The sequence below is a fragment of the Ziziphus jujuba genome, chromosome 9, assembly GCF_031755915.1.
Source record: "Ziziphus jujuba cultivar Dongzao chromosome 9, ASM3175591v1".
Classification (NCBI taxonomy): Eukaryota; Viridiplantae; Streptophyta; class Magnoliopsida; order Rosales; family Rhamnaceae; genus Ziziphus; species Ziziphus jujuba.
Window position 1 is genome coordinate 26,844,035 of NC_083387.1, and position 15,657 is coordinate 26,859,691.

General features: G+C 30.8%; 2 protein-coding genes across 2 annotated transcripts; one reads left to right on the top strand and one right to left on the bottom strand.

The window, feature by feature from the left end:
• Nucleotides 1-7,623: 7,623 nt before the first annotated feature.
• On the top strand, nt 7,624-8,721 carry LOC107427721 (transcription factor IBH1). The gene has a single exon (XM_016038097.4). It carries the CDS (start codon nt 7,840-7,842, stop codon nt 8,317-8,319), a length of 480 nt encoding a protein of 159 aa, XP_015893583.1. The 5' UTR covers nt 7,624-7,839; the 3' UTR covers nt 8,320-8,721.
• Nucleotides 8,722-11,652: 2,931 nt separating this feature from the next.
• Nucleotides 11,653-15,361, bottom strand: LOC107409058 (probable sodium/metabolite cotransporter BASS3, chloroplastic). The gene is made up of 5 exons (XM_016016489.3): nt 14,827-15,361; nt 14,014-14,109; nt 13,606-13,912; nt 13,261-13,508; nt 11,653-12,095 (listed from the first exon to the last, which is right to left on the bottom strand). Exons 1-5 carry the CDS (start codon nt 15,243-15,245, stop codon nt 11,852-11,854), a joined length of 1,314 nt encoding a protein of 437 aa, XP_015871975.3. The 5' UTR covers nt 15,246-15,361; the 3' UTR covers nt 11,653-11,851.
• Nucleotides 15,362-15,657: the final 296 nt, after the last annotated feature.

The following is a 15,657-nucleotide window of genomic DNA, read 5'->3' on the forward strand; positions in this document are numbered from 1 at the left end:
TTGATGTCTTGTTTGTGTTTGATAATTCTACAAATTGGTGACAAAATAATCTAATCTTCTCTTCATCATTTTCAGTAAGGTTCTTGCAATAGTTGAACTAATCTTTCCAACTAGCCATAGTCGGTGATGCTTAATGAATAGAAAACTGTTAAAAATTTTGGAGTGTATATTTGCTTTTTCCACCCAAAAAAAAAAAAAAGAGAGGGGGGGGGGGGGGGGGGGGGGGGGGTGTGTTGTGATATATGCATATGTAGAGCAATTGAAGGATATGTTTGAAACAAAAGGAACTTGTATCAAAGACTAAAAAGAGTACAAGTCACTTTCATTCGTTTCTTTGAGAGACAAAGGGATCCATATATATATATATATATACACACATATATACATATATATATATACACAATTTTAATGTGTTATAAGTCATATAATATGATAAATATTAACAGTTATTACTTAATTAAGATCGCATCTCTAATAGTTATTATATTAGTACGATTTTCAAAATACCATATACATATATGTATGTATAATTCTATCATGAAAATTAGCAATGATAACCATTTGCTTCTTAAGTTAATGTATCTTTCATCTTTCCTTTTGGCTTATCATCAGAAATAATGCTTCAAAAGTAGTGATGAAATAATTGTTCTTTAGATATATCTTGTTACCACTCATCCTTAAATTATGTTAATTTTCATGTGTTGATGTTGATTGACATGATCAACTATTTATTCTTAATAAGTACTGTAAGAAACCATTACCATATACATGTTACTAGATAGTGTTTTTGGTTCATATAGTGTTGTAGTTATGTATATACATACATATATATATATATATATATGCACATAAATTGAAGAGTATTAATTATTGTGTTTTGACCTTGGAATATCCTGGCGAGTTACATCCAAGTTGCTTACTTTATGGGCAAAAATAGAGATTCTTCATTAATTGATGTGTGTACAGTGAATTGCAATGTAGGTAGAGATATGATGCATGGCAAGCTAGCATATTACATAGGGATAAAGTTTCGATATATTGGGGAACCATGCTGAAGTGATAAATGATAAAGAGTACGAAGACCTTATTGAAAATATTTAAATCTAAAAATTTATAATTTTTAGTATAAGGTGAAAATATATTCCTAACATATCAAAATTCTAGACAAAGACATTAGATGTAGAAATATGTAACTAAAATGATCAATTATTGTAAGGCTTTGTGAAATTGGGTGGGGGATTGTCTTCTTATATTTTTGTCACATCTTTTATGACTTTATGTTGGCTTGAGAATTGAAGACATGAAGTACGAATCTATAGTTTCATAAAACTTATTCATTTGTCCAATATGTGCTTGTCTTTTAATCAAAATATATGCGCATTTTTCTTTTTCAAATTTGTCTAGAGATCGTTTGGATTGATACATAAATATATTTGTGATAAATTCATTTAGATATAATTGGAAAAGTTCTATTTTTGTTGTGTCTAAATATATATATATATATATATATATAGATAGATATATGTATGTACGTATGTATGTATATTTCAGATTCATATATGAATCATATGATCATAAACCTTTTAGGGTGTTTTAAATCAATATTGTTAATCATAGGCTATGTATATAAGATTCAAATTTCCAATTCAAGTGAGGATTTAAATTAAGGATATATAAGTGTACTTGATTATTTAAAATCCTTAGTTTACATATCACATCAAATACAAATAGTTTAATGGTTTTTAATAACTAAATTCATTTATTTATAACTTTAACCATTAGGAATATCCTCGCCTACACACCATTGTAAAATTTAATGTGCACATTTTAAAAATCATTAATTGCACGAACTTAGTCTTCTTGCATATGCATGTAGATAGTCTGTATGATAATAATAATTTTCTTAAAACTGAAGATCTTTAGGACATATATAAATTGATAAAACAAAACAACAGTATTTCCCTTTATGTAAATTATTTTTCAGTTTCAAAAATTAGTTAAAGCGTGTATTTTCTTCTGTAAAGTATAAACCACGGTATATATCATGCATACGGCAGATGGTAAATCACACTATTTAAACACTAAAAAATTATTAATTTACACAATAGGACCTTTTGAAAATTATGTTTTGGACCATGTCTAAATCTTTGAAAGTACATTTAAAAGAAAAATATTGCTTTTTGTTACTCTTCAGCACCGTTTAATAATCATCATATGAACTATTGGTTTTAAGCAACAATTAAAATAGAAACCGAGAAGATAGGCCCTCTCAGTTTTTGTTCTTCTAAATACATTTCGCTTATCTATTTTCCTTGCAGTATATATATATATATATATATATTTTGTATATATTTGTATAAATTATTCCATTTTGAAATATTTCACTTTCAATTCCCTTTTCTTTTTCCTTTTCTTTCTTTCTTTCTTTTTTCCCTAACTCAAGTCTATTTTATATTAGTTCCTATGGAAACCTGTTATAAAATTTATTATTTTCTTGAATAATGGCTCTAAGTTCAAATCATTCGCCAAAAAACTCTTAAGTTCAAATTTCCATATCTCTAATATAAAAAGGGGGAAAAAGAAATATTGGAAATAAATTAAGCACCTATTTGAGAAGCTACCAAGCCCAAGTCACCAGGCTTGTCATTCCTAATATTTCATTTACATTCACGAGTTGTTGACCTCAACTGTAAGCCCACTTCTAAATCTCTTCTATAAGCTATACGTTACCAGTTTGTGCCGCGATTTAAGAAGCTTGTCACAACCACGTACCAGCACCAGCAGAAAAGCATATTAAAACGAAGAGCATAGTGGCGATTTATAGTAAATAATTCTGAAAATCCATGCACCAAGACCAAATTGAAAAGAAAGGGGAAAAAGAAGAAGTCATATGAGATCTAACGATACGGTATATATAGAATTAAACAGTATTAATCCAAATGAATTATTTACACCCACACACACACACACACACACATATATATATATATATATCTGGAAATTTTATAGTGAGGACCTCAGTATTAGTGACGGTTTTTTATAGTATTAATGATGGTTTTTTTATAAAATCGTCACCAATACTATGAAAAATCGTCACCAATACTGTGGTCCGCATGAGAACCATCCGCACCATAGACGGACTGTATATATATCCCTATATATATGTATATATGCGCTATATAATTAAAGTTTCTTCATTAGTACAATTGAGGGTTAATTAGTTAGCTATAGGGGTGGGCAAAATCCAATGCAACCCGTTCAACTAGCCCAATCCAATTCATTTTTAACGGTTTAGATTGGATTTTTACATCAATTGGATTGGATTGTGTTCAAAATATTATAAATTGTATGGATTGGATTGGTTATGGGTTGGAAATATAAATCCAATCCAATCCAAATAATATATTATATAACTAAAAAATTATATATTTTTCATTTTTTTCATTTTTATTTATTAATTTTTAATTTTTTTTTCATTTTTATATATTGATTTTTAATATATATATATATATATAAATATATATATATTTTTTCCCTTTTACATTTCCATATCCCAAATTCCAAATCAAATTGTAAATTATAATCCTAAACTAAACATTTACCTTTGTTACTGCCTGCCACCAGTTCATCACTATCACCATAATATATATATATATTTTTACATTCCCATCATATATATATATATATTTATATATATTGTATCCAATTGTTACTTATATATATATATATATATAAATGTTTAAATATAATTTATTGCTAATTTTATTGTTTTGATCTTTGTAAAACTTACAGAATCAACTAAAATTAGTGAATCTGTCAACGTTGATTGACTTATGATTTACCAAAATTTTAAGGTTAAAAAAAAAAGAATTATGCATTGATTCTTGAGTGAATGAATTTTGACAAATGTATTATTTTACATTATTTGTTCTAACAATTTTAATTTGATTTTATAGGAGTGAGATGATGACATTAACGTTTGTTATTTAAAAAGTGCATGATGTGTATCATTTGCTACTTTTTCTTCTTTATTTTCCATTGTAGACTATGTTGTATTATTCTAATTGTATTTTATGTTTGGATAATTATAATTTATTATTTATATTTTAAATTTGAAAATTTTTTTATTTGTATTATATATTTATAAATTAGTAAGTTTTAAACCGATCAACCAATCTAAACCAAACCGATCATAAATTGTTTGGTTTGGTTTGGATTTAATGCTTTAATGATTTAGTTTGGATTGTAAATTAAAAAAACCGATATGTATGGATTGAATTGTATTTCGGTCCAAAACCGAACCAACCCAATCCTTGCCAACCCTAGTTAGCTACTTCATATATATATATATATATATATATAGGAATTTACATACTTTATTAATATATGTACTGTTAAGATTAATTATAATGTTAAAGAAAATGAATGCAAACGCCAAGTCAGAATCCATTTTTGGGTGCGGGGTCCATGATAGTAAGCTATATAATTATTTGAATTAGGGATGCACACCTTATCCAATATTATTCAAATTAAATTAATTAACTAATTTACTTTTACTAATTAATTTTCTGAGTTAGTTAAAAAGTCTTAATTCCTAAAGCTGTGTTCCTATATGTAATCTTTGAGGCAAATTAGGCCCACCTCTGCTTCTTGTGCAAATATTATAGGACACCGACATCCCTATGTAACTAACCATATATCTATTACAAACTTCCAACCTAGCTATAGTTCTCATTTAGGCATATATGCATACGTACAATTATTAATATCTATAATATATGTTTGACTCTATGACCATTTCAAGTACTTGTAAATTAATATAGAGGTCCTTGCCAATATGAAATTTAACATCTGCAACTAACTCAATTTTTCATTGAAACTAAACTTATTCATTAGATTCGATTTAAAGATTAATCAATCTTAATATTAAAAGTTCCAATAAGGTCTATGTGTAAGGTATGCATCCCATCGTTGCTTATATATGTACTTTTAATGGACTTTGATATATAAATTAATGAAAATAATCAATGAAAATATTGGTCATTCTTAAAGTAATTAAAGTGTGTCTGTGGGGGGGGGGGGGGGGGGGTGTGGGGTGGGGGTGGTGTGTGTGTGTGTGTGTTTATTTATTTATTTATTTTGGGTATATACAAGATTTAGAATAAAATGTACAACTAATTAAGGAGGCCTTTCTCTGTATTATTCACCTTACTCAATTGCTTTCTAGAGCATGGTCCAAAAGCATGTTATAGGCAAATTATAGCTAATCTACAAAATTATAAATAGCTAGGCTCCTCAGTAGCACAAATAGCTAGTTAAAAAAGAGAGCAGCCAGTGGTACATATGCTGCATGCAACTAGGCAAACCTCCTCAAGATGTGGTTGGAAAGGTATAATAACATCAAAATAAGGAAAGAGTAACTGTACACTCAAATTACTTGGTTTTTAAAAGTTGGCAAAAGTTGTCACTTCAATTAATGCCACTTGATTGTGGTCCTAAATTTGGAAACCATGCTTTGTAATGAAGTAAATTGTTTTAATTTAGACTGCTTTAACCAACATTAAAGCTCTTATCAAGATAGATTTGATAGATTAAATTTTAAGTAATAAATAAATATCTCCTTTATAAATATCTCCTTTAAATTTTTTTAGCAAAGCCCTTCGTCTTCCTCAGAACCTTTGAGCTTCCTTCCAATGCAACCCTTTTCCTTCTCTACAACTCCCTTCTCCAACTTCATTGTGAACAAGAGTTAGAAAGACTTTTTCTTTTTTTTTTTAAATAATAATAATAATAATAATAATTGAAACATAAATATAAAACCATCATCTATCAAAAACTGTCAAGTCCTCTCCCAATATTTATTTTAGAAGCACTAGAGAGAAAGTGAACTACCATAAAAATTTCATATTCAATATAAACGGCCATGAAAGGTTGCAGATCGAGAGCTATTATGGTAGTAAATTCACATATGCGCAAGAACTCTAAAGGCCTCATATGCATTGTCTATGTATCTAACCTAAACCCGTAATGGGAATGATTCAAAATTGAAGGTCTGTTTCAAAATTTTAAAACTTTGAAGATCTGAGAACAAGAAAGGGTCTAAAATTTTATTTTTTTATTTTTAAAAAAACAGTTGAGATATGAATTGGGACATGACGTGATAAGTTTTTTATAAAGAGCAAGAAAATCATTTGAAGTGGTAGCAGGTCAGCTGGTACATATTTCTTCCTAACGAAAGACTAACTATTTATTTAAGTGTCATAGAAAATGGTAACCAACTGACCAATTCCTGAATCCTACCAGAAGAAATCGATGGATGTTTTGCTTTCATAGAGGTAATGCACAATGGATACAGAGCCAAAAATCTAGAGAGAATGGCATACAGAAATAAAGATAAGCATTAAACCAACATAATTTGCTTATATATAACATTACATATTGTATGTATAAGATAATTACATAATTAAACACGCACCAAATTTCAATTTTTACTAGACACATTTTGTTTTCTAGATACACTTGAATTATTAAATATTTTTAATTATTGCATATATTTCTATTCATTTGCAATATATTTAATATATATTTTTTTTGCACCATATATTCTTATAGTAGGAATATTTTTTAAATTATTTAAGAAAAAAGAATATTAACCTCAACAAATACTTTTTTCCCAGCGCCGCCACACCATCATATACTATTTGGCTATCACCATCAATGATTAGCTAGCCATTTCCTGGGCCCCACAATTCGGTCACTAAACCAACAACAGAAAATAAAATAATAATAAATTATTGATTTTTGATTAATTGTCAAGTTAAAGTAATTAATTTAAGGACAGCAAAATAATATTCTAAGCTTATAAAACAACAAATTAATTAAGCCAAAATCAAACGGGTCCCACAAACAATCCAAGTGGGTAATGGAACCATGTGCTCACATATGGTGGTTGGCTTTTTGTAAGCCCCACATTGCCCCATTTTTTACCTCTTCCTTCCCAAAAACTAGAAAGCCTCAAGGGAAGGCCCCCCAAACCATTCAATCATCTCTCTCATGAAAAATAAAGGTGAAAACCACACCGGCATGTTCCAATTAACAACTGTATTTTTTTTTTTAAAATTATTATTTGAAATTTCTTTACCTTCTGTTTGTTATTGGAATATTGTCAATCTTTCGTGTAGAACTCATTAAAATTTTGAACGAATAGAATTTACACACTTTTTCTTGGTATATTAAATTTACAAGAATTCATTGATGTGGCATTAATAGTACTTTGACAAATTAATATACAACCTAGACATATATAAAACAAATGAGCTTTAGAACAAAACAATACAATATATCTGTTTTCTAATCATCCTCCATTTTGCAAAACAGGTATAGTAATAATTGGAATATATATGAGTATTTTTAACATTTTTAGAAGTTAAGTTATATATATTAAAACTCATAAAAAGTGTTTAATGTTATTTATTTTTAAATAAAAAGAAATCCAAATTAAACTAGTCTTCCTCTTTACACCTCTCATTTTCAACCTCTCTTTTTTTCCCTTATTTTTTTTTTTTTTTTCTTTCCATCCCTACCAAAAGAGTAAAAAAATAAATAAATAAATAAATCTCTCCCTTTCTCTACAAATAAACAGACATTTATGTCAGAACTGGATTCTCCTTTTGTCCTTGTGAGCGGTGTGCAAAGCTGACTCCTCTTTGTGTCAGAAAACAAAATCGCCATCTCCATTTCCATCTCCAAAATAACACTTTCTCACTCTTTCTGCCTCCAAACCTAAACCCACCACAACCCCCCTAAAAAAACCCTAAACTTTATCTCTAACCCCCCTCCATGAATCCAAAGCCTTTATCTTCAACCTCCATTACCAGCACTATCAAATCAAGGTTCACACAAGGGTTTCTCAGAGCCCTCAAAAGAATAAACAGACAAAAACCCAGAACTGGAACTCCTCCTCCTTCTTCTTCTCGAGAGATCTGTAAACGATATCTGAAAGTTAAGGTTGCTGCTGATGCATCCATGGCCTGTGCTGTTGGGTCTAGAAGAGCTTGGAGCCGAGCTATGCTGAGGAAGATTCGAAGCCAAAGTACTTGTGTGAAAGTAAGAAGAAGAACCAGGTTTAGAATGAAGAAGAAAGAGTCAAATGAGAAGGAGGATGGGAATCCGAAAGCCATGGAGCTTCGGAAGCTCGTGCCGGGCGGAGAAGCCATGGAAATCTGCAAGTTGTTGGATGAGACTGCACATTACATTAAGTGCCTATCCACCCAGGTAAAGGTGATGAGAAGAATTGCAGATTTTTACTCTTCAAATTAGTTGAGACGGTTCTAAAATATATATGATATATGCTGGAAGTTTATATTAAGATTATTAGTGCAATAAGTTTTCAATTTAATTTCTCTATGAAAAAATTTTAGCAAAGATTTGAGTGAAGGGGAAAAGAAAGAAATGTAATACACCCATACAAAGGATTTATTCGACTTATATGTATGTAATGTGGACTGCTGCTTTTTTTTTTTTTTTGATGTGTCAGTTAATGCATGGTTGATAAACTTTATATTCCAAATCCTCTCCGAAATAAAAGAATGAAATAATTGAAGAGGTTGTTTTTGTTTATTGTTAAAGATTCAATGGAGTTTTGTACTTTGTTCGTTTTGAAAAAATTTAAAGAAAATTAGTATATGTACTTATATAGGTACAAGAAATTCACCATTTTATATGCGCTCTAATTCTTGGAAAAAATTAACCATATGGTTGATTTCTTTACTTCTATCCTATTCTTCTGGTCATCCAAAATTTCTGAGATCAATATGATTAAATATATATATATATATATATAGATAATATATGCAATATATATATATAATTCATGTTGAGCAAGCTTGCTGTACTACTAATATTGTATATAGTTGGTAAGTTTATCAAACAGATATTTTTTGAAGAATGAAAGCTGGTAATGCATACATCAATCTACCAAGTTGAAATAAACAAAATAGTTCCGAACGATTAATATTTATTTATATATATATATATATTATATATATTAATATATATAATATATATATATATATGAGTTATTCTACAGTCAGCACCGTTTGAATGGAATCAGCACCGTCTGAATGGAATCGCATGTGGACCAGAAAAAAGCCAATGCTACACAAAAAAAAGAAACTCGGCTTTTCACTTAAAGAAAAAGCCGACTTTACACGAGAAAAAAACGTCGATTTTGCTCCTAGTCCACACGCAACTCCATCATGACAGTCCTGACCATAGAATCCTCCATATATATATATATATATATATATAACTAAGTTTATATCATATCAATTTGATAGTTATCATCAAGACTTCTTTTATTAACTATTAAATCACTTTAAAGTTAAGATTTAATAATGCATTTATAATTTATTAATTTTTTACAAAATTCAATTATATCAAATAAGATTTTAAAATGTGATCAATCCACATTAAATCATTAATTGATTTTACATATACCAATTCTTGAAGTAATATAAAAAGTAATAAAATAAGACCTGATACTAAAGTTTTCATGTCAACATAATGGACCTTATATAAGTATACCCCCATATAAATTCATATATCTATATAACAATTATCACATGAGAATATCTAACTTTATAACATTAGATCTAATACAAATAAGTTAGGATTTAATATAAATAACCAATATATACCCTAACTAACTACTTTGTACTATTTAAAATCAAATATCCTAATGTGGTTAGGACTATAGATATGTATATGCATACTAGTAATTTTGTTGAGATGTAAAAGAAAATTTTGTCACCAAGTTATATTGATGGAATGTATATTGTTGGATGATGTTCCCCGCCGCTAAAGCAAAATGCCACATGCATAATTTAGAATGCCTTCCTAAACAAAATCTGAAAGGTAAAAGACGGTACATGCAACATAGCCTAGCCAGAGATATGCAGCAAGTTCTTGACTAGCTAGCTGTTCCAGCTGGAAGGATGGATCAAAAGAATAGACAAGTAATAACCTTAAAATCCAAGCAGTAAATAATTACAAAGTGTTAAAACAATTGTGATCTGTGAATAATAATTAAAGGATGTAGTCCACTTATTAATTTACAAGCATTATATATTGTTTGCGATTAAATATCTACATTTTTTTTCTTTTTTCTTTTTTCTTCTCTCTTTTGATATGGCTATTATAATTTATACTCTACAGATAACAACACTGCATGGGCTTCCAAGGCAATATTGAATTAATCACATGACAAATAAAACTAATTAAGTGAAAATTCATCACCAAAATAGTAGATTAATTAGTTCCTCTCTCTTGCTAATTAATAGGTTATAAAATTTAGATTCGGTAATCATTATCCACATATAGTCAAACACTTCGATCTAGTAATATTATTATATTAAAGATAAATTATTAGGACCGTCCTTATAATCTCCTCTCTCTTTATATATATATATATATATATATATAAGTTCTAATATGAGGGAATATGTTTACACCTTATAATTGCAATTGTGCCGAAATATATGGACACCTCAAAGTGCTTTTCCAACTAAAACATCATTAAACTAAGGTTGTTTAATTAACAGAAATATACGAATCCTACTAATACAGTATCTATATTTCTGTCACCAAATTATTTTAATCAACAGAACAAAGTATTTTGTGTCTTTGTAAGGTAAGTGGTTGTCTCACTCGCATGCGACTTGACTTGGCAATTAAAGCAGGATATGTGGACTTGACTTGGCAATTCAAAGCAAAATATATGGGCTAAGTATTTTGGTGGCTGTCCTTAAAGCAAAATACCAAGCTTTTTGTTTGTTTTTTTTCTGTATAGAGGTGCATTGCAAAGATGACCAGTCTTTTCGAAGACAGTTTTCTTATTGTTCGCACAGTGATCGAGAGTTTGAGCCATTTTAATTATAAAAAAATAAAAAATAAAAAAATTCTTTGAATTAATAAAAAAAAAAAGTTGGACCAGTTGAATACTTTCTTCTTGTTGACTAGTCCTATATGATCTTCCTGTTTAGAATATTTTTACAAATTTTATTAATTAAATCATAGATTTTTTCTTGAAAATTATATGTACTCTTTAAATTTTTTATTATGGTTCTTCATGAACACATTTAGTCTTTCAGAAGTTCTATGTTTTTATCTTAACCATACAGCTTCAATGGCAAAGTTAATATCACACTTTTCCACGATTCAGGATTGATTAAGTTGGATTGGATCAACCACGGTCACCTTCATGATTTTGTAACTCTAATGCACAAAAAACCCGTTGAGGGGAAAAAAGATCATGAAAAGTTTATCTATAATAGAGAGAGCATTTCATATACTGTATCTTAGAATTTACTTGCATAATTGGCACCATTAATGTTGCATAAGCCCCTCAAGTTCCAAGTGACTGAATTAATTTCCACATTCCAGAGAGAGATAATGAACAATTAAGCTTACAATTTTAAGCAACCTTTATCCACTATAATCTATGACCTATATATATATATATATATATATATCTATGCTTATACACTTTTTTAGTGTATATACAACATAAACTTGAAGGTAGTGCTTGTACAAAGAGCTCTACAACTGTACAACTATCTACCCCAAGGTTCCCGCTTTCAATATTTTGGCTCCTTTGGTTGTTTTTTTTTTTTTTTTTTTTTTTTTTGATCCTCTAATTTACATTCCTATTTAACTCAGTTCAGGCGGTTCAAACTCAGAGCATCAGCGGATCTTCTATGATATACATTCTCCGAATGTCCCTATCTCATTGTCTCTCACCATTAGTTTTATATCAAACCAGTTCTGATCTACTTTCCCATGGAATGCACCTTTATGAAGCCCCTATGGTGGAACCTGTTTGGCGACGAAATAATAGGGAAGGTAAGTCTCTGATTCGAGCACCACTGCCCCAGAAAGATCCCAGACAAAGGCCCATGATTGCCATGACCACTACCGAACACGCTGCAGGAACTGCCTGACTGCTCCCGAGGAACTGGGTTGCAAGGAGCCCTGCCAGAGTAGAGCTTTGCATCCCTGTGCACACTGAGAGTGTTCTGCTGACTTCCTCCTCTTGCCTGTCACAATTATAAGTTAATCTATAAGAGAACTAGAAAATTGTTTTGCAAAGTGATGCTTATGGTGTAAAACTCCAATACATAGTAGCCCGAGTTAGACTACCTGTTCTTACTAGAATCATTGAGAATCGTTTCTTTTTCCTTTATTCTCCAAATAAAGGAAGGGAAATGAGGTCTGATATGAAATTGATGTTTGATAAGGGTAAATAAAGGACAAGTTGGAACTATGAATGCTAGAGCACAAACAGAACGCAAAGAAGATACTGAGCAGCATCCTACTCTGTTTCTTTTTACTAATGAAAGGAGGTTTTCAAAACGGAATTTAATACGTGAGGTTAATCAGCAAGATCAAAATATGATGTCGTCAACAGGTAAAGGAAATCACACAATCCAAGTGCTTCACTGGCTAACGACTGTGGAAAATTGGCTCTAGGCTCAAGTAACAAAGTTGAAACTGCCAAACATATGATATGACATGATATGATATGATATATAAGTAAATTTGCTTAAAAGGTAATTACAAACCATAAATATCGAGAAGTACAGCAAATTTATCATAATCTTGAGTTCAACTAATTACACCCAGATTTTAACATATACTTAGTCAAAGTATAATGTCACACCATTGTTATTATAATTTCCCAATCTTAAATATAGAGATGAGAAATGAAAATCTGTTTTCATTTTCTTCAAATGACTCCATGAATTTCATTCCAATCCCTTCAACTTCCCCCAAACCTACCACCAACAAAAAAAAGTTTATGGTAAACCCCAACCCAACCTTTGGGAATAACCTTTGCATTTCCTTCATCTAAATTATATTTACAAAAACTTATGAATCCTAAATCTTTATGTTAAGGAACAAAACCATGAATAACAAATCCTCTAGACTAAGCAAACAAGTATCTACTCCATCATACCAGCAATTTAGATCTAACTGCCTGAAGCATTAATGTCAGATACAGGGCAAGCCTCTAGTGGAAATTTAGATGTTGAAACAGATGCTTAATAGATGATCCAACGGAAACCAAAGTCAACAAAAGTAGAGGAATAGTTAAGAGGATATTTTCTCATGATATCATTCCAGAACTCAACCAAATCCTCACTGTGAAAGATGACTTCTAAGTATGAAGTATAGCAATTTAGAATAGAAGTGAGGAATTACCTTAAACCAGGAATTTTGGAGACCCAATATCCCAGTGTAAAGGCCACCACATGAAATGCCAACACTGGAAAAATCAATCGGAACCCCTCTGTAGACAGAATTCGGGTGCGATTTATTGCAAGAGGGCTGCCAATGCACAATGAAGTACAAATCATAGCAACAAACGGCATCACTGGTTGAACGACATTCACGACAGGCTTTGCATAAGTATTGAGAACAAGACCAAGAGATATAGGGACAAGAACAACCTATCAAAAATTTCCAAGAAATCTCGTATCAATCAAGAAATATTACAAGAATATAGCACATTATTAGAAAACAAATACCATCCTTGAAGAATCATACTTGCAATATTGACTTTGACATTGCAACGGCATCAACAGGAACAACAGACCCAATCAGAAGGCCAGTCAGTAGAGGTGTAACAAGAACTGATGCTATAGTGGTAGTGCTGGTGAGTAGAATGCTCAGAGCCACATCACCTTTGCTCAAAAAACTTCCATAGCTAGATAGCTGAGCCCCTGAAACACAAGCAGTAAGGATAAAGCCTGCATAGAACATCCGAGACATTCCGAATGCTCTAGCAATTAGAACCCCAAGAGCCGGTTTCAGCACATACTGAGCTATAAACCCAACAGATAATGGTAAAGGTCTGCAAAAGATGAAAAAAAAACAAACAACTTCAAGAGCAAATTCACAAAGTCCCACAGAGAGATTGGTAGAAAATATAGACAATGCTAAACAAGATATTACTGTTTGAATGCAAGTGCAAAATCATCAAAGGAGAGTTTGATGCCAATCGACAGCATGATCCCACCAAGAGCAGGGGCATATAGTTCCTTAGATACCCTGCAAAAGTTTAAACAATGGAAAATTGTTAAGCAAACAAGCATCATTTCCATGTAAGACTTTGAAATAAGTTCTTTTTCCCTAGCCAACTGCCTACTAAAAGCAAAAACACGTGAATAAGAAAGAAGAAGCTACACATGAGTCTCTCGTGAACCTTATATCAAACACCTAAAAGAGTCCCAGTTTCTGAAATACAATTTCCATGGTCTTTATCTATAGACCTTGATATTCTAATTTCTGACACCCATATTTCAAAAATCCCCCCATCCATCTTTTATCATGAACACGAACAAACAGAAAAATGAAAAATTTTCCAATTAAAAATTAAGAAAATACCCATTGATGCATACTCAAAACATTATTCTTATAAGATGGTATTAACTTGAACTGAAAGGTAAATGCATATAAGTATTTTATTTCTGAAAACCAGTTAAAAAAATTTATAACTTTTAGAAAATGAGTTTAAGATTGCCAAGATAACAATATAATATAAATATAATAAGAAAGTCTATCTGTATATTATAATAATAGAATTACAAAACAGAACCAAAAGCTTAAATAGTCCATCTATTATAATAAACCCCATTTGAAAAAAAGGGCAATAACTTACATGCAAAACATTAAAGCTCAAAAATTCAACATGCAAGATTAGAAACCCAGAATTCCAATCCATATGAATCAATTAAAAATAAATAAATAAATAAAAGAACAACCCACCATGTAAAAGTCGAAGGCTGAGCAAGAGCAGCAATGGCGGTTAAAGCAACCACGAAGGGAAGCATTGCGGACAAAATCTGAGACGAATCGTTACTCTTTTCTGAACCTTCCGATATCGCCGCTGGTGGGTTTATGCTAAAAGAAAGCAACGACACGTTGCCTTCTCTTCTCTGCGACCCAACTCTTCCTATAAACGAAGAAGTAGAACAAGCGGATATAGAAAAAACCCCATTGTTGAAGCTCTTGTTGGAGGTCGAAAAGCAAGAGAACGAAGAAGAAGAAGAAGAAGGAAATGGTTTTATATTGAAAGAGAGGGAATGAAAGTCCGGAACTCTGCAAAGCTTTCGCTTTGTGGTTGGGGGTGAGAGTGAAAGTGAAGGAATTGAAGGCAGTGAAGATGACCGGAGTACTGTTGACATGCTCGCCGGAGGGTGGTCCCGGAAAATGGTGGTCTTCCGGCGAGCTTTGGAAAGAAAGAAAAAGAAAGCAGAGGCTAGTGTCCAACTCCGGAACAGATGAGGAGATAGACAGTCTGATTTTTAATTATATATATAAATACTTTTTTCTTTTTTTCTTTTTTGTTTTTTTGTTTTTTTTATTTTTTATTTTTCTCGTTGAGAGATTTTGAGAGGAATTATTCATGTGCTTCACACCACATGACTGTACAATAGATGTTGTAAACTTGCAATCATGAAAAGTCCAAGTAAACAATTTTGGAAGTTTTGGTTGGTGTTTGATGGACGGTGAGAATCATAACCATTGGTTGTCTTTTCTAATTTCCTTGTGTTTCGATTTTTTTTTTCCCTTATAAAAACTCTTTTCAGCTTTTTG